At 41.9% G+C, this 23,895-nt stretch overlaps 2 protein-coding genes across 3 annotated transcripts in view; one reads left to right on the plus strand and one right to left on the minus strand.

Moving 5' to 3' along the window:
• MCMBP (minichromosome maintenance complex binding protein) overlaps nt 1–2,113 on the minus strand; it is a 33,801-nt gene extending 31,688 nt beyond the window's left edge. For both annotated transcript variants that reach the window (XM_024206235.2, XM_024206234.2), the window contains exon 1: nt 1,873–2,113. In XM_024206235.2, the coding sequence (XP_024062003.1) occupies nt 1,873–1,930 (58 nt within the window). In that variant the 5' untranslated portion in view covers nt 1,931–2,113. The remainder of the gene's footprint in view (nt 1–1,872) is intronic.
• Nucleotides 2,114–2,252: 139 nt separating this feature from the next.
• The window catches only part of SEC23IP (SEC23 interacting protein), a 46,299-nt gene continuing 24,656 nt past the window's right edge, over nt 2,253–23,895 (plus strand). Inside the window, exons 1-8 of the mRNA XM_026650904.1 lie at nt 2,253–2,414; nt 12,800–13,338; nt 14,685–14,901; nt 18,858–19,051; nt 20,006–20,095; nt 21,387–21,507; nt 22,413–22,502; nt 23,181–23,322. Of these exons, the coding sequence (XP_026506689.1) occupies nt 2,264–2,414; nt 12,800–13,338; nt 14,685–14,901; nt 18,858–19,051; nt 20,006–20,095; nt 21,387–21,507; nt 22,413–22,502; nt 23,181–23,322 (1,544 nt within the window). The 5' untranslated portion in view covers nt 2,253–2,263. The remainder of the gene's footprint in view (nt 2,415–12,799; nt 13,339–14,684; nt 14,902–18,857; nt 19,052–20,005; nt 20,096–21,386; nt 21,508–22,412; nt 22,503–23,180; nt 23,323–23,895) is intronic.

Consider the following 23,895-nt stretch of genomic DNA (forward strand, 5'->3'; position numbering starts at 1 on the left):
GAACTGATTTTTAATGGGACTTTATCCCTACACAAATGTACATTATAACAACCTTGATGCCATTTGTCTCCTCTCATCTTTCTGTTACAACCTTAACAGAGAGATAAGGAAAATATAGCCACTGTGTAGGTGGGGAAAAGCACAGATGGATTTCAAATACACTAGAGACCATTGGGAAGAGATGGGGGATTATCTGTTACCCTTTCTACTTACTGTGCATGCATGATCATACTTTTGGGAAGTGTTTATTTCTGCACAAGCTCCTATTCCAGTCATTAAGAAAAAAGGAATTATGTTTTGGTTAAAATCAAGAGCTTCATTGGTACGTCCTTAAGTAGTGGTACTGGTAGTTGAGAACTATATACCCGATACCAGCAGGGGGATATAACCTCATAGGAATTTTGCCTCATTTTAAGGTCTTTGCAGTGCTGGGCAAACAACAGAGCTTAAGTATCATTTTTCAAAATGCAGTTTCTAACACTGATTGGCTGGTGCTAGAGCTTATTAGAACAATGTTTATAATTCTAGACAAGAATACATTTTAAGAAACACCTAACATGCTTTGGCTCTGTCCATACTAGCTCACTCAACTGTTACACATACCTTCTTAGCTGGGCCATAATTACAAGCATAACTTCTTAAATTGGAGTCCAGTGTAGACAGGGTCCCAGATTATACATGATGTACATGCACCTCATTAGGAAGGTTAATTAAATTAGATTCTTTCTAGGCCACCTCAGCTGCCTTCATTATTCCTTTTTACTTCTAGCTGCCCTCACTCCTCACCTTGGTACACACTCTAAATATCTCCTAGTATCCAATGATTTCCTGAGTTGCTTCTTCAGCAAAGTTTTATATTGCATAGCCCTATTTTCCTGTATGGTAAAGGCATCCCTCCTCCTTCCCCACGAGATGAGCCCACGGTAGAATTTGGGGAGTATTACAACAGACTCAGATTCAGGAACTTCAGCCATTGCTTCCTATCAGCACTCATGAACTGTCTTACTCTTGCGATACTTTTTTCAACATTATAAAGGTTTCATTCAAGACATAAACATGAAGAAACTGCATTCCAAATGCATCTTTTCAGAGTAAGTTTGAGACTTTTTTGGTGAGAGGAGGAATTGTTGCAAAGTGGGATTATTAATGCAAAAGAAACAGACTGTTGTAAGTAATGGTGTATTCACATATCGGGCACAAGTGAATGTGCATGTCTTGCCCTGTCAGGTCTCTCATTAGGAAGGAGACTCCTTCATTGAAAGTAGTATTTAAAGTCTTTGGTGAGAAGATAATTTTGCTGTGTTAGGAGACGTTTTGGAAATCGGTCTCACGCAGGCTGTCTCGGCTGCCTGACAGCCCTTTAGCTACAGACAGCAACTCTCCCACACAACATTTCTAGCCCGGAACTTTTAACACCCCTTCCCCAACATGCCCCTTGCCCAACTTCTCTATTTCTGGTTATTTTAAGGCACGAAACAGTCCCCACCACGATTCTGCACCTCAGTGTTGTAACCGCTTCCAGACTTGGTCTTGCACCAGAAACACCCATCGCTGCAGCCGGCTTGGCCCCTGCCCTCCCTGGCTGGGTTACTCGACTCCTTCCGGGCGCCGACAGACCGCCCCGAGCCCCGCCAAGCGGGCAGAGTCGCCCCAATCCCCGCAGCTCGCCCCCCACTGCCGCTCCCCCAGGTGACCATGGCCCCCCTCGGGGCCCAACTCCCCCACATCCCCGGCCCGGCGCTCACCCACTGATTCCCCTCCCCACAGCCGCCCTGGGCGCCCCATTATTCAGCGCTCCCTCCCCCGAGCCCAGCCCTGACCCGCCCCGCTGTATCTTCCCCCGGCAGCCGCGGCGCCCCGCCCGGCTCTCACCGAAGATGCCCTGCACGATGCTGAGGGGGCTGTTCAGCCAGTCGGCCACACACGGCATCTTGCGGACGAGGCGGGCGGCTCCGCGCGGGCCGGGGCAGGCGCGAGGCGGGACTCCCCAGACCTGCCGCTCCCGGAGATGGGGCCCTGCGTCCCGCCGTAGCCACGCGCTCGCCCGCTCCCGGAGATGGGTCCCGAACTTCCTGCCCAGGCTGCCTCCCGCGGCGGCAATGGCGGCGGCCGGCTCGGCCCCGCCCCTCTCCCCCTGACGCTGCGGCGTGAGGCGCGGGCGGGTCCCGGCGCCGCCATCTTGGAGCCGGGCAGCGCTACGGGCGGAAAGGGCCGGGCTGGCTGCTCCCGCTGCCCGGGGAGGAGACGTGGAAGAGCCGCAGCTATGGCCGCCACGAAACCGCCCGGGCCTGGTTCCGCTAGCGGCACCAACCTGCTCTTCTCCTCCTCGGCTACCGAGTTCAATTTCACTGTGCCCTTCATCCCGGTCAGCCAGGCCCCCGCTGCGCCCCCGGGGCCTGCTCTCCTCGGCGCAGGTACGCGGGGCCTGGCGGGGGTGGGGGCTGCCAGGGAGGAGCCGGCCGGGGGATACTGGTGAGGCGCATATCGATGGGGGCATTGCAGGGGAGAGTGTCGGGGTGAGATGGGGGCTCTGGCGGGGGGAATACGGAGTTGGGGGGAGCTGGTGGGAGTAGGGAAGAGATGGGGGCCCTGGGGGGGGGGGGGGGGGGGGGGGGGGGGGGGGGGGGGAAGGGAGGAGGAGATGGGACCCGTGTGGGAGAAATAGTGTCGGGGTGGTGGGGGAGTAGGAGATGTGGGAAAGTGTCGAGGGTAGGTGGGGTTGTGGTTGATGGACTCAGGGATGTAGTAGAGTGGGGAGGTGACCACTCAGCTCCCTTTTTTTGTTGTCTAGTGTCGTGTCGGTTGCTGCCCTTTCCCCCTATTTCAACAGTGATGTCCTGCAGCATCCTGCGCTGTGACACACAGATGTGATTTTTGTGCCATGAATAAAAACCCTGTGGAGAGCTGCTCCCTAAAAATTGCTCTGGATCTTTCAGTTTGATGATCTTCATTTCCTTCAGAGATATGTGCTTACCGTGTTTGCTAGGGTTAGCACCAGGAGCAGAAATTAAATGGGTGGGGGGGTATGTATTTCAGTTGAAAGGGCCTCCTACTGTTACATCAGTTCTGGAAGCTTTCGTGGATGATCCTGAAGTAAGGGTAAATTGCACCACTTTATATGTGGTCAGAGGGAAGACACCATTTCTCCTTTCGTTTTTCTACTTAGGCCTGGTCTACACTAACCCCCCAATTCGAACTAAGGTATGCAACTTCAGCTACGTGAATAACGTAGCTGAAGTCGACGTACCTTAGTTCGAACTTACCGCGGTCCAGACGCGGCAGGCAGGCTCCCCCGTCGACTCCGCGTACTCCTCGCGCCGAGCAGGATTACCGGAGTCGACGGCGAGCACTTCTGGGTTCAATTTATCGCGTCCAGACAAGACGCGATAAATCGAACCCAGAAGTTCGATTGCCTGCTGCCGAACCAGCACGGTAAGTATAGACAAGCACTTAGAGTCTCTCTGTGGTAGTAGTTCCCAGAACTGTATGTCCTGCTCTTTCCTCAGGGGCAGCAAGAAGGCAGACTTCAATCACTATATTGCAGACCTGCTCAAAGAAAACTTTCACTGGTGTGAACTGAGTTGTTGTTTGGCCTTAACCTCCTTCTCATATTGGGGTTCTCTATGTTCTAGTAGAGCTGTAGTGCTAACTTTCATTTCAAGCCCCTTTTTTCAGTTTCTTAAAAAACTTTATGGAAAACTTCTCTTTGAGCTGAAATGTCTTATGCATGTTCTCATCCCTGAAGTGTGTCATTTTGCTGTAGCTTTGGGAGGGTGCTGTTTGAGGAAGAAACATTTTTTTCCCTTTTGTCAGTTACCTAATTAAAAATAATTGTGCTTGTTTGAGCTATTACAAATTGTTTGGGTGCTTTCATGCACAAGAGTAACTAATGTTTTTACTTTAAAAGTTCCAGCTTGGTACAAGAAGTAGTCCACAGGCACTTGTCCCATATCTTCCCTTTCTCCACAAGTGTGAATGTAATCAGTTGAGAAATAAGCTATAAACCAGTGAAAATAGCACACTCAGCATGTACACTTTAATTTCCTTGCAAAATTAACTGCACTAGAGCTGTAGTTATTTCTTTTATTATTATTACCTATATAGCCCCCCAAAAGTGTGCCAGACGAATAACTGCACAATCAAGTGTTTTTAGTACATTTATTTGATTTTTAAATCTTGTATTCAAATAACTTCAGTAGTATATGGATCTTCTGAAAGTGTCATCAATCAAAACTCATTCTTTTCTTTAAAAAATACCCTGGAAATCAATATTTGTAAATTACCTTCATGCAGTGTTGTGATTGGGTTTAAGCACACTTAGGTTAGAAGATTAAGATTTGGTTCCAACAATACTATAGCTCACTATATTCATTAATGTATTAAAGTGAATACCGTATGTTCAGGAACTACAAAAACCCCACTCTATAAAAGAGAGGTTTGCCCTAGGTATGGTTTAGATGAATTTTATGTATGTGGCAGGCTTGGGCATACTCCGTTAACAGACAACCTAGTGTCCTCTCTTTTTGTTGGAGAGCAGCAAATTCAGGAAAGTAACTGAAATACTTCCCTGATGGATTGTATTTTCTAAGGGACAACCTATCCTAAATTCTCAATTAGTGAGGGACAATTTTCACTCATTGCTATATTTGCTTTCCACAAGCATAACCTATGAGTGATGTACCCGAATATTTAGATGCTAATACTTTAACTGTATTACTGAATTTATTGACCTTAATTTGGGATACTGCAGATTACGTACTATATGTATCTTATGACTTTCAAACCAAATTTTGTACTTTTGGACAATTTAAGCACTATACCCAGATGTATAGACACTCCTTTCTTAACCTGTGTATTATATAATTTTAACATAAGCTCTAATAAAATTTTTATATTGAAGAGGTCCACACCCTCTCAGCCATCATAAGGAGTTGTGTGAACAAATTGAGGATACACAAAATTCTAAGGTCCTGGCGCATCCACGTGGACAGGCTCTTGCATCTGTGCAATACTTATTGACTTCAGTGCAGCTACACAAAGTTTTCCTCTGAAGCACCAGCCGCTTTTGAGACCCCAGTCATGCAAGTAAATTTGCAGGTGGACCGCAAGCTACTGAACCATTTTGCCTAACAGGGTAAGATTTTTGAAGCTCGCCACCCAGGAATCTAACTAATAATGGGTTTCTAACCCTACAAGCCTGATCAAAGATGCACTTTGTATTTTGCTCTAAAAGTTGGTCAGACACCGATTTCCAGCTGGAATGAATTCCAAAGCAAGGAGTTACTAGTGAGGGTGCATATTACTGGGTGACTTCTGCAAGCTCAACCGTGGGAATTGATGGATACAGCATTTCTGCCCTGCCTGCATGGACCCTTGAACCTATGCATAGTCCTGTTGACATCACAGGGTGTGATGGGTTCCCCCCAGGGTGCCACTTGGAACTAGGGTACCACTGAGCCCTCTGACCCACCAGCCTGGGCTCCCCCTCACACTGTGCTGCTGTGACAAGTTGCAAAGCCCTCCAGGCTTGCACTTTCACCAGCATTCACACAGGTAGGGACACAACCAGCTGCAGTCACGTGCAAGGTTCTCTAACCACCAGCCTCCCAGCTTGGGACCCCAGAGCAGTACCATCCTGCCCTGGTCAAATCTGGCCAGTATATGAGCTTAACACCTGGTCCGCCTCTCCCTCAGTGTGAAAAGGGTAACCAAGCTGAGATTTTCCCCAGACATCTTAGTCAAACGCACGCTGGTTTGGATTAAAAGATAAAATACGTTTATTAACTACAAAAGGATCGATTTTAAGTGATTATAAGTGATCGCAAACAGATCAAAGCAGATTACCTAGTAAATAAACAAAACCGCAAACTGAACTTAACATGCTAGGTAGGTAGGATATGAATTAACAAATTCTCACCCTGAGTGATAAATAGGCTGGCAGATTCTTAAGGCACAAGCTGCCTTGGCTTTGCACCTTGGGTTTCCCAGGTTTTCATTCACAGGCTAGAAATCCCTTTAGCCTGGGACCATCACTTCCCCCAGTTCAGTCTTTGTTCCTCAGGTGTTTCCAGGTGTGGTGTTGTAGAGAGAGTGAGGTACCATCATGTCATTTCCCCCTTTTATATTTTCTTCCCACTAGCTGGAAAGCTCTTTTGCTGTGACCTGGGTCAAACATTCCCAGTGTATAGTGCTATCTCTGAGAGGTTTCTGTTGTACACAGTTCCTTGGGTAATCCTTGTGCTTATGTGCATTTCCTCAATTAGCCATAAACATTGTTTGGCCTTTTTACCGTTGTACCTGAAAACCTGCTTATGGGTGTTCTCAACCTCACAACATGTTTCAGTGACACATAACCTAGCTTAACTTCACATACTAGGATAGCATATACAATCCAACCTGATATTCATGTCTTGCAGATTAAGACTTTTAGGGTGATATGTCACATGTACCTTGTGCAAAACATATCCTAATTATATAACAGGGATGAATAAGGGCGAGCCGGGATGTCACACAGGGATCCATGTACACAGAACAGCTTCCGAGTTAGAGCCTTAATTTTCACAGCAAGATATATGAGAGAGGAAATCTTTGAGGTCCTAAACCATCTAGGTTATTATAGTTGGTAATCAACTTCTGGAATTGCAATCAGTGAATTGACAGCTAATGCTGGAAGTAACATTCTCATAGATCTATCACACCCTTAAAGGCCGGCAGTTGTGTTTTGTTGTCCACATCTGAGAGGAAAGGCTATACAGTAAAATCTCTATTTTTATGAGCAGCAGTCTTATGAACAACCAGTTATTCAGAGCATTTTTCCTCACAGGAAAAAAAAAGTATATAACGAAAGTGATATTGATTAAAAACAAGTCAACATCTCTTTATGTTCCATTGCCTTTGATGCATTGGAAATCACTTCGTGGTGGTATGGAGGACGAGAAAAAAGCAATGCAGTGTGTCATACTGCAACTTTTAAACTGCCTGCTGTAATTCTGAGATGTTAAATTTTACGAACTCCTCAATTAGTTTGTAAATAGGGATTCTACTGAAGTTTCTTGGCCAGCTGCAGATAAAAGAATCTGTGTCCTCATTGGGAGCAGAGATGAGTTCAACAAGATCCCAAGATGGGGCAGTTCTTTTACTATTGCTGAGCAGATGGCCTTGGTTGGGGATGTGGCCATGGCTTCTGTTAAACGATGAAGGCTGCAAATGAAAAGGAAATGCGTAGTTAATATGCAGTATAGTTTTATATAAAATATGTGAACAAAATTGAACCTGTGGTCAGTCCCTTTTTCTTTTAACATATTATTTGCATATTATATAAAATGCCAGCCTGTCTTTACACTCCAATTTAGAGTTTAGTAAAGCTAAATGAAAACAATTTTTTGCTTAAAAAACCCCCAAACCTTCCATCAGGAACTTGTTTCCTGTCTTTCATAGAAAGACGTGTTAGGTCTCATATACAGCGCTGTTTGGAAGGAATAATAGTCAGGTGTTTATTTGTAGGTATTTGTTAAAAAGTTTGAAATGTCTTGTCTTTTCTTCAATATCAGTAATTATTATAGTTTATAACAGTTTATATTTTACATGTGACAAGGCAGGGGTGGGCAAGCTATGGCCCGCGGGCAGGATCCAGCCTGTGAGCTGTTTTAAGCTGGCCCGCGAGCTGCACAATGCGGCTCAGCCCCACTCTGGCACTGGGTCAGAGGCCAGACCATGTGGCTCGGCCCCGCTCCGGCTGGGGGACTGGGTCGGGGCTGCACCACACAGCTCAGCCCCGCTCCTGCCGGGGCACTGGGTCGGGGGCCGCACCACACAGCTCAGCCCCGCTCCTGCCGGGGCACTGGGTTGGGGCCGCACCACACTTGAGATAAATGTTGCTCGGAGCCTGCACCCCTGAGCCTCTCCCCATGCCCCAACCCCCTGGCCCAGCCCTGATCCCCCTCCCGCTCTCCAAACCCCTCGATCCCAGCCTGGAGCACCCTCCTGCACCCCAAACCTCTCATCCCCAGTCCCACCCCAGAGCCCGCACCCTCAGCTGGAACCTGCACCCCTTCCCGCACCCCTGCCCCAGCCCTGATCCCCCTCCCGCCCTCCGAGCCCCTCGGTCCCAGCCCAGAGCACCCTCCTACGCCCCAAACTCCCCATCCCCAGAGCCCGCAGCCCCTCCCGCACCCCAACCCCAATTTTGTGAGCATTCATGGCCCGCCATACAATTTCTATTTCCCGATGTGGACCTCAGGCCAAAAAGTTTGCCCATCCCTGTGATAAGGAATTAAAAATATAACCTAGAGATCAAAAATGTAGCAGTTATGGGAGTTTTCAAAGACAAAGTTACACGTCTACAGACTGCATATAAATAGTGCTTATCTTGGTAATCATAGTTGAGTTCCTGGTTCCTTTTGGCTGGATTGGCAGTTAATATACTGAAATGTGTCACTTCATTGACAATGCTTGTAAAGTGCTAGAGGAAAACAGGAAATTACAGGTGAAACTTTCTAATCTGTACTAGTTACTGGGAAACTCGTGGATTGAATTTTTCAAGTTCATTTCTTTGCTAACAAACGGATAAAAATTCAAGAGTACAGCATAATGACAAAGGAGACAGACACACAAATTCAGACAGAAGAGATGAAAAACGGAGAAGAGGATGGAAAGAATAGAAACGCATACCTGAAGATGCCTGGCACCACTTTTTCCATTGAGATTTAGTGATGCTAAATGTAATGGTTAGTTTCAGTAACTAAGGGCCTGGATCTTTTGGTAAACTTCGTTTGGCATAAGTGGGTATTGTCTTATGGTTTGAGCGTAGTATATAAGCATAACTTCGTGACTTACGCCTTAATTAAAAATGCAGTTTGGCCTTCGCCACATAGTGGTTCACATACTTGGTTGGTTTTAATTCCATTTTGGAAGTGCATAATATAATGGACGAAAGTGAGAGAAACTCACAAATGCAGATGAAGTAGCCTGGAACGACAATACATAGTGTCACTCTTTTATAAGGGGAGGAAACTTATTTCAGTATAGCCTACCTTAGTGATGGCAATTGTTTGTGTTACCATGTAGTATTTAAAAAAAAAAAAATTATTAGGGCAGCTGCCTTTGAGAACCAGTCTTCTTTCTCTTTGGATTATCAGCGGAGTCCTCTCCATTCCCTCAGTGCTCTATCGTATTGTGACCTTTCTTGGCTGCAAATAGATCTATGTTATTAGAGGTTGCAAACAGCTGCCGATATATGAGCTGCATTCTTGTCTATGGTTGAATGGAGCGGAAGCAAAAGTGGCTTTATGGAATGATTTTTCCTCACAGCCTTGAGAGGGAGGGGGGGTCATTTTTAGCTCCCAGTGTAACTTAGAACAGTCTCATTGTTTCTCTAAATTGTGTTGGCTGCTAACAGCCTTCAAGGGGCTGTTCTACGAGCCAGGGATTGCTGAAGTGCAACAATGCTGAGACCATGCCCTACATGTTCTCCACACACGTGAGGGCTAGCTAAGCTGGCTCTGAGGTGTCTGGTAATTCCTCTGTTTTGTGTTGCTGGAACATTGCAAAGCAGGAGCTATGGGGACGAAGGTCTGGCCTTTGATTTATAATTGTTTTCAGTGTCCTATCTCATAGAGCTGGAAGGGACCCTGAAAGGTCATCAAGTCCAGTCCCCTGCCTTCACTAGCAGGACCAAGTACTGATTTTGCCCCAGATCCCTAAGTGGCCCCCTCAAGGATTGAACTCACAACCCTGGGTTTAGCAGGCCAATACTCAAACCACTGAGCAAACCCTTCCCCCTAAAGTTATTATGTACTCACTGTAGGTGAAACTCACATAATGCAGAGGACCAGCACAAGGTTCCATGCTACTTAAGCCCTTTGCTGGGGCTGCCCAGAGTGGGGACTCCTGTACTCCCTTTGTAACATAGCTCTAATTTCTGCACCAGTCTTGCATAGAAGGTTTAAACAGAACTGGGGCCCTCACTGCACTGCACTGATGGAGTGGAGAGACTACAGACCTGCATTCTGTCTCTATGTTTGGGTGTGGGGGCGAAGAGATTTTGCTTCCCATCTTCTCAAACTCCCACATAAAACCAGATGGCTTAGGCTTTATGCAAATGCAGTCACGCACTGAATGACTTTTACTGGTGAGTTTTGTACACGCTAACTTGTTAGGTGGGAGCCCTTCAGGATTTGTATTTAAGGCAGGGACAGAATGAATTTCTGGCATGGCCTGTTCTAAGGGAATGTCCCTAAATGCTACTTTTGGAGTTGATCTTGAAGCCCTACCAATAAGGAAAAAAGGTGGCCTTGGGTTGAAGGTCAATGCCACACAGTGAAGGAGAAGGTAATTAAATTAATGATTCTGTTGGCAGCAGGCAGGGAGATAAGGAAGCTAGAGGCAAGATTTCACAGTCATACTTTATTCTATAACTGGCTACTGTGAGGTTCCTTGTTCTTTCCTCAGAATTAACTGGTATTGGTCACTGTCAGAGATAAGATACTTGAATAGGTGGACCAACTGCCCTGATCTGGTATGGTGGTTACTGTGGTCTTTCACTGTAGGTTCTTTATATACTTACTTGTCCTATAAGTTTTATCTATCTGAGGCATGCTCACATTTATCTCCTGCTTATGTGATGATTCTCACCCTTCCAATTGAGACACACCCTATTTAGAGTTGATGTTGGTTAAGATGGGGCAAGTCATTGGTGGATCATTCCTGAAAAAACAACAACCTGGCTTTGGACCACAGAAACAGAGTGAAGCTTGGGTACTTGCACAAAGCAGAGTGCATGGGGGCCCTGTTCCCAATGAGAGGTTGCCAGGATGTTGACGTTGATCAGCTGGAAAATGGGAAAAATCTAAAGATCAGGTGGGGTATGGGCATGATAATTCTTCTGATTTTAAAGCCTATCATGCCAGTATCATACCAAGCTCAGGCAGAGGGGCTTCTTCAAAACTGCCAGCCTAACGTACAGGAAACCAGATTGCAAAAATGTCCCTTGTTTTGCTCCTTTTTACCTTCTCTCTTCTTGTTCCTTATGTTGCTCACCCGTCTGCTAAGGCTTCTCTATTAACAAATACTCACCTGAATGTTTGTGTCTCTTCTTTCTCCCACAGCTCTCTCCAACAAATATACCCTGCAGAGTGGTGTCCAGCTTCATCTCTTAGTATTGTTGTACTGTTACTTTACAGACTTTTGATATTTAAAAATCAAGGTTTCTCTCACCTTCCTTAGCTATTGCATAGCTTAGTCCAAGGGTGAGTCTAGTACATTGCCATATTTCAGTGGCAAAGGACATATCTGATGCATGGACCTTCTTATTTTAAAATAATCAAATACTCGGAAAAGGCAAGTTCTGGATTTTTATTGGAATAGGGAGTTTTTAGTTGCAGACTATGATGTCCAAAATCCAAAGTATAAGACACCAACTTATATAATATGTGTTAAAGAAATCAAGGAAAGTGTACAAACAGCTAAGGAGCTACCATCAAAGGGGTTGCTCCCTATAGCCAGTGAAGTAAAGGGGATTTAAAAAAAAAAAAAAAGTGTGTGTAGCATTTCAGATGAGAACCACACACTATAAAATTGCTTTGGTGGGTTTAGCAGCCTTGCCCTTTCCAAAAAATCAGTCAGAGGCAAGCGAAGACTGCAGCAGAGTAATGAATAATGGTGGGAGTAATTTTCTGGTCTGTAGTGCTACTTGAAAGAAAGTTGGGAAAGTGGGAGGATTGAGTTGATCACCCCCCAGATTAGGCTATGACTACAGTAGTGTTACAGTTCTTTTTGTAATGAGGCTGTGGCATGCTCATTAGGGCTAAATTGTATCTGTGCCATAATGTTTCACAAGACTACCCTATATTGACCTTGTTTGCATGGCCACAGCTACTTAGCTACCTAATCAAGTTTGCATCCGTGCTTATGGGAAAGTATGGATTATGTGCACAGAGGCCAAGCAACACCATCAACATTATGTTGAAAGCTGGGAGGATGGAGGACTAGCCAATCAGTTATACAAGCTCTGTTAAGCAACTTTGTCTAATGTAATAAAATAAATGTTATGACCTGGCTGCAGGAAAACAATTGGACATTGGTAGGGGCGTCATGTAGTTAGCAGCAACTTCCATTAATCGAGTATAAACCATGTTGTGGTGTAGACACTAAACATATTTAGAGCCAACCATGTCACTAATTGTTTAGAAACTTGTCTCAAAGTTATGTTGTTGACTTGTGGGAAGGGGGAGCTTTTGCCAAGCTGCTCCAAAATGTTCATGTACTTTGGAACTTGCTTCCCCCTGGAATACAATAGAGTCGGAGTAAGTCATCCTTCCATGCACATCTGTTTATACTGGCTTTTTCTTAGGAGGTGGAATGAGTTCAAATGATCCTCTTTTTGCAGGTGGAGGAAAATAAAAGGGAGTGAAGTTCTTATAATGTCACTTTTTTACTACTTGAATAATTTTTTTTTGTATTGTGCAAGTACACCTGGGTTGGTGTGATAAGCACGTTGTAAATAAGAGGAATTCAAATCTAAGGCTAACGATCTAGGATTTTTAATTAACTCAGATTGCTTTGTCTGTGTGTTTCTAAAATGGACTATAAAATTAATCAAATGTTTTTGGAGACTTACTACCTTCTACTGCACAGCATGTTTACCCTTCATGAATGTGGTGCCTAAATTCTGCCAAAACACTTAAGATAAGCAAAATATTGGAAATAGTTTATACTATTATAGAACAGTTTCTGACTATAGAACAAATGATAAAATTCCTTAGAATAGCTCCATTAACCACTGCTGTATGTTTCATTGCAGATGATTCCACAGATGTTGGAGAAGAAGACAGCTTCTTGGGTCAGACTTCTGCTACTCCTAATCCACCACAGACTTTTAGCTATTTTTCCCAGGTACCTAGTAGCAGTGATCCATTTGGAAGCATAGGGCAGCCACCCTTAACAACAGTGACACCACCTGTTGGGCCATCAGCCTTCTCCAAGGCTCTAACTTCTTTCCCACTCTTGCCTGGATCACAAGAGGGGCAGAATGCTTTTGTGGCAAGTGTTCCGAAGTCACAGTCATCTTATAGTGCACCACCTACTTCCCTGGTGGGAATCAGTGCTTATCAGACTCCTCCAGAGAGTTGTCCCCCACTTGCAAACTTTTCTACTCCTCCCCATGGAACGTCGCAGCAAGGATATAACCCATATCGCCATACCACCTTAAGCAGTAGAGCTAATCCTTACATAACTCCACCGCAGCTGCAGCAGAGTCAGACACCAAGCCAGCTTGTTCAGCCACCACCCTCTGTACCACCTATCCACATGTATCAGACCCCTCCAGGATCATTGTCACCGGTATGCAAATAATCTTTGATTTCTTGGTGTTAATATAGAATTATTTCAGATTGTTCTATTTTAATTATATTTTTCCTTAACCATAGTCTTAATTTTCTCTGTTTTATTTCTGCTTCATGTTACACTTTAACAGAGTAAGAGAATCTTGAGTCCTTTTGCCCTCTGATATCAAAATGTCTTCACTGATCTAGGACCAGTGCTTTGGGAAAGTTTACTGATCTACTAAGTGACATCTTCAAAGCCACATGATTTTAGCAGCTAGACTATGTAACAGATAAAATCCTGAATGCCTGAGCTCTTGTGATTCTCAAGATAGCTTTTTTTAAAATCCTTTGGTTTTGGAAGACAAGCTGGTAGTCAGAATGATTTCAGTTTTAAAGGGATGATGTTAGGTTAAACATGTCTTCTTACATACATTTTCCTGCCTCTGTTGCTCACTAGGGAAAGAAGGTATGTGTCTATGAGTATATATATGTAACATTGCCAAGCTAATGATACCTGAACAACTGTTACTTTTGGAATTTGAAATATTTTGACTTTTTGGGTGCTTGATCTTGCCACCTCTTCTCACAGTAACATGAGGCTGAAATCTTTGGTCCCTTTGATGGCAATGGGAAAAACTCCTTTTTTGCAGTTTGGGCCTGATCCTGAGAGGTCATCAGAATCCACAACTCCTATGAAGTCTAAACCGAGTTTAGAACCATAGTGCTTCTCAGAATCAGGACTTAAATTTCTTGAGTCACTGGGGTAAGGATCCACTTGTCCAGATTCATTTGCAGGATTGGGGCCACAGATTGTGTGTTCTTTGAACCCAACAAGTACAAGCCACTCACTGAAGTTAGCTGTGAACGCTTGCATTGGTGTATCCATGTCTAAGTGAGCAGCTAACAGAGTATAGATATGTATATAGTGCCCATAGGAAAGAAACTTAAAATAAACACGCTGAGCCTGAATCTTCAAACGTCAAACATTTATTTTAAAACAACTTTTTCAAATGAAGGAAAGCACTTAGGCCATCACAAGTTTGAAACTTCAGCAGTTTTAGTTGATTACTTTTTCTGAGAAAAAGGGTCATACAGTTTTTGCTCTTTTTACTTCTCCATCTTTTCTGAGAACAGAAAAAGTCAGATCTTTAACTTGAAATAATATGGATTTTTAAAATACAATCAGGTGGAGATCCTGTATATAAAAGGTGTATGCCAAAAAGTTAATATTTTGGAAAGAGGGGAGCATGTGAGAATGACAAGTGAGAAAAACCTCCTAAATGAAATATAAAATATACTCAATAAACATAATTTGAGACTGAGATACTTGAATCATCTGTAATAAAACTACTGTATTTTCAGTTTCCTCATTCACAGCCGGCACTACCATCACCATCACAACCACTGCAAGCTTCCAGACCTGCAGGTCCACTGGTGCAGGCACCACCTGTTTTGCTACAGAACCAATATGAACCAGTTCAGCCTCATTGGTTTTACTGCAAGGAGGTGGAATACAAGCAAATATGGATGCCATTCAGCATTCTAGATTCTGTAACACTAGAAGAAGTTTATAACTCTGGTAAGCAGTGAAACTTGCTTTACATCTTATTCTTATATTGTGGCTGCTTGCCATTGAATGTGAAGATAAATGCAAGAGTTCTGTGGCTCATTTATAAAGATGAAGAAGGAATGCTGTGAGAATGTTGGGTGTTGGCTTATATTGAGAAGATAAACTTGAACCAATCTTTTCTACTAATCCAGAAGTTTACTAGGTTGGACGTTTGCTACTTGGCATCATTACTATTGAGGCTTACAGGTCTAATATATATGTAACCATCCCACAATAACAAACTTGCTGTGCTGCATTTCTCTGTGATTGTATGCACTATATTTTTTCTTAGCTCTGCCTTACATCTTCATTCTTGTGGGTGGGCAAAACATCAATCTTTTTGGGTTGAAGATCAAGGTGGATTTGATTTACCGTATATACTCGTTCATTAGCCCGTTCGTTTATAAGCCGACCCCCACCCCCTCAAGATGGATAAATAAAAATAGCAAAAACTGTATGACCCTTTCATAAACTGACCCTATATTTCAGGGGTTGGAAAACTTTGGCTCCCAGTGTGTCAGGGTAAGCCGCCGGGTCGGGACGTTTTGTTTACCTGGAGTGTTCACAGGCACGGAGCCCCTCAGCTCCCTGTGCCCGCGGTTTGCCGTTCCCAGTCAATGGGAGCGGCAGACCGCGGCCACAGGGAGCTGAGGGGCTCCGTGTCTGCAGACGCTCCAGGTAAACAAAACAACAATGTATTGGATATTCAACTCAATGATTCCATAGAGTTTAAAATTATCAAATTTTGGTGTAGTCCCTTTTATAAACTGACCCCCCCGCTCTTTGATGCGTCACTTTTTTACCAAAAACATTCGGCTTATGAACGAGTATATACGGTAAATCATTTAAATCACTAGTCAGGAAGACTCGATTTAATCATGGATTTCTACATAAAAGTGCATTCTTGTTGGTTGTTATAACCTTAATACATATTCTTCAGAACTCAGAGATAGATGTAGGTTTCGTTTTTAGAAGGCACACACTATACATTTTTAAAGTGATTTATTTTGAAAACTTTTCAGATCAGTTTTACAGCTATATCAGAAAATGAATGATTGGTTATTTTATTTACGAATGGTAATTGAAGCAGATATTTATGAAGTCATTGGGAGGTGAACTATCTCCAATTCAACAGGTTAATCATTAATATTTGGAGGATTTTCTTGCCATGCTGTATTAGGAGGAGAACATCACCAGGCAAACATTTAAATTGTTTTATTTAACTAAAACAACGACGTTATGTATTTTGGATTTTTTCTTCAACAGCAAACACATAATATTTTAACAAAACAACCATATGAATTTTTGAATTTAATTAAACATTCAGGTTTTTTAAAATCAGGTTTGTTTTTGTTAAAATTGTTTTTAACTAAAATAGTTAAATGAAATTAAAAAAACCCCACAAAAATGAAATGGACTGTGTCAGCCAGGTCAACATGAGAAACTTAAAATATTGGCTTCTGCAGCTAAGTCAGTCGTCTTCACCTTCATTTTCCTGTTTGTTCATAATCTGGAAGAGAAAAACAAGCTTTCCTGCTTTTTCAGGTCCCAAACGATTTGTCAATTTGGAATGAATTAGTCCAAAGGAAGAAAATATTCTTTCTACACTGGCAGAAGCAGCTACTGCTGTTGAAAGTGAGATTATCACTTTAACAGTCTCTGAATCCAAGTGCTTAAGTGACTTCCATCAGTTCATTGGTGTGACTTTCTTTAAAACATCATCAATAAACATATAGTTCTTGAATGGTTCTCATTCCCAAACTGGGTCTTTTTTATGGCCTGCTGCCATTATAGGTTTTCCCTTCTAGTGAGAGAATGGTATGGTAGATCTCAAATCAATGAAGGCTACACTCAGAAAGACCTCAAGCCTTCTGGAATATGCTGCTCAAACAGCATATTCTTTTGTTTCTACTGCCTGTCCCTCCCTTCTCACATTTATCTCCAGACTTCTCCTTGTCCAGATCTATTCCGCCCCCAACAACCTTCTATTCATTGAACTTTTTGAAATTTTGCACTTTTAGAGAGAGGTAAGGGATTGACTGTGTGTACACAAATTCGCAGATTTGTTATTTCTCACCTCTATGTATTATTTATTTATTTAAAAGCATTTTTGCTGTTAACAAGCATGTTATCTTTGGAGACACAAATCCACAGTTTGATAACTGCAAAACTAAGCATCTCTGATGGTATCTTCTAGACTGAGCACTGAGTCCAATTGGGTAGATAGAAAGATTAACCTAAATAATCTATACAGATGCCCCTGGAATCCCATAAGATTGGAACATATTTACAAAACTTTTCTTAAACATTACATTAATATATTGTCTCATACTATAGAATTAGAATTTATAATCCCTATTCCATGATGAGATATCTCTGAGCTATAATGTATTTTAATAGGTTTTTCCTCAAAAAACATTTTATCAAAAAAATCTGATTTAAATAAAAAAATTCTGATTTTTATTTATTTATTTATTTATTTATTTTTAAATCATTGATTTTTATCTACCCTGTTGAAGATGATAGAGCAGAGAGCATATTGGTCTTTCAGAAAAGAGATGGTTGGTCTAACGATTAACCCTATCCGTCTTGACAGCCATGTCTCTTTAATTTATTTTTTCCAGTAATTGGAGATAAGAAATCGGTCAAGTTTATAATAAGTTATTTTCAAGGATACGATAGAAACAAATTTATAATGGGAAATATGGCAAAACATTCCACTCGCACTAAAGACCTTTTTATTAGAAAGTAGCAATGCTAGAAGAGTGTGATTTCAAATGGATTTACTTATCTTGATATCTTAGCCTTTACAGGCTGATGGCCCAGCTTTATAGGATAGTTATTGATGAAAAATGGAAGTTATTAGCTGATTCTAGGTATGTGTGGGTGAAGATTAGGGTGGAATGGGGTGGTGGTTCTCAGGGCAGGCTCCAGGGTTTTTGCCGCCCCAAGCGGCGGGGGGGGGGAAAAAGCCGCTTTCTTCTTCGGCGGCAATTCAGCGGCAGGTCCTTCCCTCCGAGAGGGACCCACTGCCGAATTGCCTCTGAAGAGCCCGACGTGCCGCCCCTTCCCCTTGGCCGCCCCAAGCACCTGCTTGCTGAGCTGGTGGCTGGAGCCGGCCCTGGTGGTTCTGCAAAATACCACTCAGTCGAATGGGATCTGCTGCACATAATCAAGGCAGTGAGAGTAAACTTTCAGGCCTCAATGTGTTACACACTACAGTAAGCAAGATAATTTAATCTGAGAGGTGGATACAGAATTAGTATTGTTATACAGCGTACAATATGTAGAGAATTTCTAGCAACTACTTGACTGTTGATTGAGGAACTTGCCTGTTCACTGTTGTTCTAATGCCTTCCAAGTTTTCATATGATTTCTCCTCCTGTTTGCCCTCCTTCCTTTTGTGGTCTGTTTTCATTTTTCTGTTCTGTCCATCCTGTGGTGCTGTGCTTTTCCACAGACTCCACTCACTTCAGTGTACTAGCACGCATCTGAAACTGAGTAGAATCCTTATCTTTGAGGCACTTTACTTCATAGATCAGGATAATGGCATATTTTACTCTGCTCTCAGCCTACTGAATTTCATAATGGAATGAAGTGGAGCAACTGGAGAAAGTGGCACACCACAGTATGTCCAAACAGGTCTTTCCCCACTAGTGTTTCATTAACATCCTTTGTTCAACAGAAAAAATAAGTACCTCCAAGCTGTCACTCCTGAAAATGTTTTCACTCCTTTATCTAAAAGTGTGGAGAAGTACATAAATTATGAGGAAAGCGATAAAGGCAGAGGTTTTGAACAGAGTTCAAAACAGCGTAGGTTACTGTTTTAATTGGTTAATGTCAGTCAGGATGCTAATCACTTTCACAACTTTCAAAGAGGAAAGCACACATTACTATTGTGACAAAGCATGAATTTTGTATTCTAGTTCAACCTGATCCTGAGAGCGTGGTTTTGAGCACTGATGGGGGGCGCTATGATGTTTACCTGTATGACAGACTAAGAAAAGCTGTATATTGGGAAGAAGAGCCATCTGAAGTCAGACGATGTACATGGTTTTATAAGGGAGACAAAGATAGCAGGTTTATTCCTTATACTGAGGATTTCAGTGAGAAGCTAGAGGTCAGTATTACTTTTAAGTAAACATAACTAAGAACTTAACCTAACAATTCTGAGCTATTACCTCTCTTCTAGGAAAGCTTTTACATTCCTGGTTGAAATTGTATTACAGAAAGGGGCTAAATTAGTATTTTCTAATGCACAAAGTGGGGCTTTGTAAGATGCTTTAAGACTCACTTTTGTCCCTTAGTGCTTTTGGCCTAAAATATATTGGGGGGAGGGATAGATCAGTGGTTTGAGCATTGGCCTGCTAAACCCAGGGTTGTGAGTTCAATCCTTCAGGGGGCCACTTAGGGATCTGGGGCAAAATCAGTACTTGGTCCTGCTAGTGAAGGCAGGGGGCTGGACTCAATGACCTTTCAGGGTCCCTTCCAGTTCTATGAGATAGGTATATCTTCATATATTTATATTTATGCAGTTGCCAGATTATAACTTGTCACATTATAGTGCTGTATATCCCTATCATTTTCCCTACTGTAAATAAAATTATGCGAGTAGTGTCCTAGCATATTCTAAAAGCTTGTCAACCTGGTGCATTAGTGCAGTGTGATACCAGAGACTAGCTTTCTGCTTTCCTAAACTGTGTCAGGGAGATCTTGGGCACGGGCGCCAGTCCACAGACCAGTCATTGAGAAATACTGCATTAGTGCACACCAACTGGGTTGTAAATTCTGGGGATGCACCAGCATGTCCTGCACTAAAAATTTCCTAGTGCACATTGACATAGTGCTGTTTGAAACAGGATTACATCACTGTGCACTAGGGAACTTTTAGTGCGTGCCAGCAGGGTTCACACATCCAGGTCATGTGTGACACACTGGTGCACATGAGAATATACACCCCAGCTGCAGTGCCCTAGTGCACCATGTAGGCAAGCCCTAACTTTTGGCTTGGCATGTTACATGTAGTTAGTCTAAACAGACATACTGGTTTTACGTAACTTGTCTATTGTTGCAGGCAGAATATAAAAAAGCTGTAACTACGAATCAGTGGCACCGGCGACTTGAATTTCCAAATGGGGAAACAATCGTTATGCATAATCCTAAGGTAATGCTAGCTATCTGATTTTTAGGTCTTTGCAGTGTAGCATGGAATTGAGTGCTTTTATATAAAGCATAAGTTGAATGCAAATTTAGCATGTGGAGTTTTAAAAATGCACTTATCCATTGCTTTGGGTATGTGTACATTAAAAATAATGTTTATAAACTCTCCTTACCCCAACAAACTATCAGAAATAATAAAAATCATCCTCTCTTCTAAAACCTGAGAGATTTTGCAATGTAACCACAAAGTTAATACATTTGGATGTTCTTAGGCCACTGGGGAGGTGGGACAACTTTTAAAGTCAAAGGCCTTTTGATGTGAATACCTGCCAGCAGCTCCCAAGTGGTTAAATGAGGGATTGTCAGCTCAGCTGACCTTGGCTATTGTGGTATCATGTGAGGAGATATGCAATAGATTTTAAGGCCAGAAGGGACCACTCTCGTCATGTACTTTGAACTCCTGCATAACACAGGCTAGAAGAGCTCTGTGTGAACTTGAAAGCTTGTCTCTCTCACCAGCAGAAGTTGGTCCAATAAAAGATATTATCTCACCCACCTTGTCTCTCTAATATCCTGGGACCAACACGGCTACAACACTGCATATAACACAAGCTATGATGTTTCAGCTAGTAAATCCTTCAGGTAGGCAGCACTCAAACCATTACGGGCTGTTTGGTTTAAAACCTGTACCTTAAATTGCACCAAACCAATGTAGATTGTGGAATGCAGGTGTAACATGCTTCTAGCTGAAAATTCAGGTAAGTAGGCAGATGGCTGAATTCTGTAGTAGCTCAGGTTTCTGAATTGACTTACACTTTTTCACATGGGGCAATATCTTATCATAATGTTGTCACTTTGAGACTGATTTATTGTGAGGTCTGTCTCCTGAGAGAAAAATATCTAACCTGCTAATCAAGTGTGGGCATGACGAAGTATGAAAGGTACTCTTGGGCACTGCAAACCTGAACCAATCAGCAGGCCAACTTCCCCCAGTTCTGGAAGACAACTTGGTAAAGGTTATTTTGTCTAGTTACTTCCCCCAAACCAGCAAGAATTACTTAAGTCTTGTTTTAGTTTAGTTTTAGTCGTCTAGCCACTCACCCAATAAAGCATAGGAATAATAGCGAAAAGCAGAAAATGTATTGGAGTCAGTCACAAGAGATACATTTAGTGAATGAGAAGAAGTATATTAAAACATACAGTACCTTCATACATTCCAAGGCCAGAATTTTCAGGTAAACAGACTAGAAAATGAGTTTTCCTTGTTTAAAGTTAGACGATATATTTCTTTTCAGGTTATAGTTCAGTTCCAACCTTCTGCAGTACCAGATGAATGGGGGACCACACAAGATGGTCAGACAAGGCCAAGGGTTGTAAAGCGTGGCATTGACGATGATCATGATGAAATTCCAGATGGTATGTGACAGGGCACATGTGGACTGCAGTGGGAGAGTCCTCCTGAATCCCTCTTTTTTTTGCTTGTGGTTTATAAATCAGATTGATCAAAGTTTTGCAAAACAATCGCGCTCTGCCCCAATATATTTGTCAGACGGACAGTGTTTCCAGGAGAGTGCCACTCTTACAACCAAGAGGAAAGCAAGTGTTACCAGTGCAACCATCATTGCATATTATTGGAGAACATTGTTTGCTTTTGTAAGGGTCAGTCAGTTGCTCCTTGCCTACAAATAAATCTTCCATTTTCACAGTTAAATCGGCTTCCTAAATCTGCCTCTGGGATTTTTAGGCTACTCCATCCCATAATTCTGAAAAGTTTTGAAAATTAACAGTACTTAGTTTTCTGCTAATAGATGTAGACAGTGTGAGAGTATAATCTGACTGATGGTAGTATTATGCTAATTGTATAAATCTTATACTGCTTTGGCTGGAACTACAACTTTTCCTTCACATTTGAACAAAAGACCCAACATGGTCATCAGTCTGAGGTACTTGAATTGCTTTTAAGTGTGTACTACTTTGAACTTGCACTGTACTTCCATAGATGGGCAGGTTCTGAGGCATGCATAAATATATGTATAACTATAATGTATGTATAACTATAATTCCACACTTTCTTGCATGTGGAATGACACTGGCATTGTAAATAATAAAGACAGGAAAAGTTAAGTAAAATTGGAGTGGTGGCAAGAAATGGGTTTTCTTACTTATAAAAGAAAATTTGTAGGTGAAATTGTATCCTGGGCCACATTATTACTGTCCTGTCCTAAACCCCTAAATACTTGTTATATAAAACTACATGACTAAACTGCCTCACTGTGAGCATAATCAGATACTAATATTATTTGTTCTTTTGCTTTTTATAGGGGAGATGTCTCAAATAGACCATTTAGTGTTCATGGTTCATGGCATAGGTCCTGTGTGTGATTTACGGTTTAGAAGCATTGTTGAATGTGGTAAGTCTTTAATCATAGATTTATTCTTAAGTATTTAAACTTGGGTTATAGTTCTCTTCATTAATTGAATTCTTTAATGTGGTTTAGACAGTTTTTATATTGCTTTTGAAATGTTATTTGAACAATGTGTTAATTTTAAGAACTGCAAATATTTCCTTATTTTGAGAAAGAAGCCAAAAATGGAAAATAGTATTGGTTTTTCCTCAAAATGGTCATTGATAATTTTAGCTATTGCTATGAGTCCCTCAACACTAAACTCATATTTTTATAAGTTCATGTATAATGATTGAAACATCTTAAACATTTAGGGTAAGACTTTTGCCTAATAAATTTATATTCCGTATTTATTCTAATCAAAACAAAAAAAAACCCATAAAAATATATTTGATCATGGAACTAAATATGGTTTTATTTGGGGATACACCAAATATAACTTTGAACTAGATATTTAACTATTTCCTGACAATTTTCTTAAACCTACATAAGTAGTTTTTGTGAAATGTTGTAACTTCTTTTAAAAAAAAAAAAAAAAAAAAAAAAGATTAAATGGGGAAAGAGGACTTTAAAAATGTTCAGTATAGTTGAGAAACATATTTGAAATCCTGTTGTGTTAGGCCTTTGTTTGATTAACATTAATATCTGATTTCCATTACTTCCCTCCCACCACCATCTCCCAAGTTGATGATTTTAGGACTGTGTCTCTGAAACTGTTGCAGACTCATTTTAAGAAGTCTTTAGAGGAACTTAAAGTGAGCAGAGTTGAATTCCTACCGGTTCACTGGCATAGCTCTCTACATGGGGATGCGACAGGTGTAGACAGGTCTGTATACAGTATGGTACCACTATGCACAGCGTCTGTCATACAAATTGCATAATACAGTACTTTATAGAGTTAAGGAAAATGAATGAGAAATTACTACATACCATAAAGGCAAGGTAGATAAACATGGTCTGATAACAATAGAATGATTCTTCTGTAATGTTTTAGTTGAGAAGTTTCTAAACAGTGGGTGAAAGAACAAGCTGGATGATCACATAGTGCTGACTTCCCTTATTTCCAGCTGCTAGCCTTCATTAAAAGATAATAGATTAAATATTTTCCTGACGTTTCTTTTCCACATAAGCAATTGTGTTAGTTGTCATTAGAGATGTTATATGATCATGAATAGGAAGGAAGATAATGAATAAATATGGTAACCATTTCCCTGATGGGTATTTCACTCATCATTTCTACAACTGAGTGCAGTAAAGAGGGTTAATATGTATTGTCTTTTCAAATATTAACCTTTCCTCTTGTCACTGCTTGTCCTTCATTTGTAACCTCCCTCTTTGTAGTCCCATTCTTATTGTCTCTTCCCTCCCTGTTTGCTGTATTCTCTCTCTTTCCTTTCTG

Source organism: Terrapene carolina, unplaced genomic scaffold (assembly GCF_002925995.2).
Source record: "Terrapene carolina triunguis isolate 2854851 unplaced genomic scaffold, T_m_triunguis-2.0 Scaffold95, whole genome shotgun sequence".
Classification (NCBI taxonomy): domain Eukaryota; kingdom Metazoa; phylum Chordata; order Testudines; family Emydidae; genus Terrapene; species Terrapene triunguis.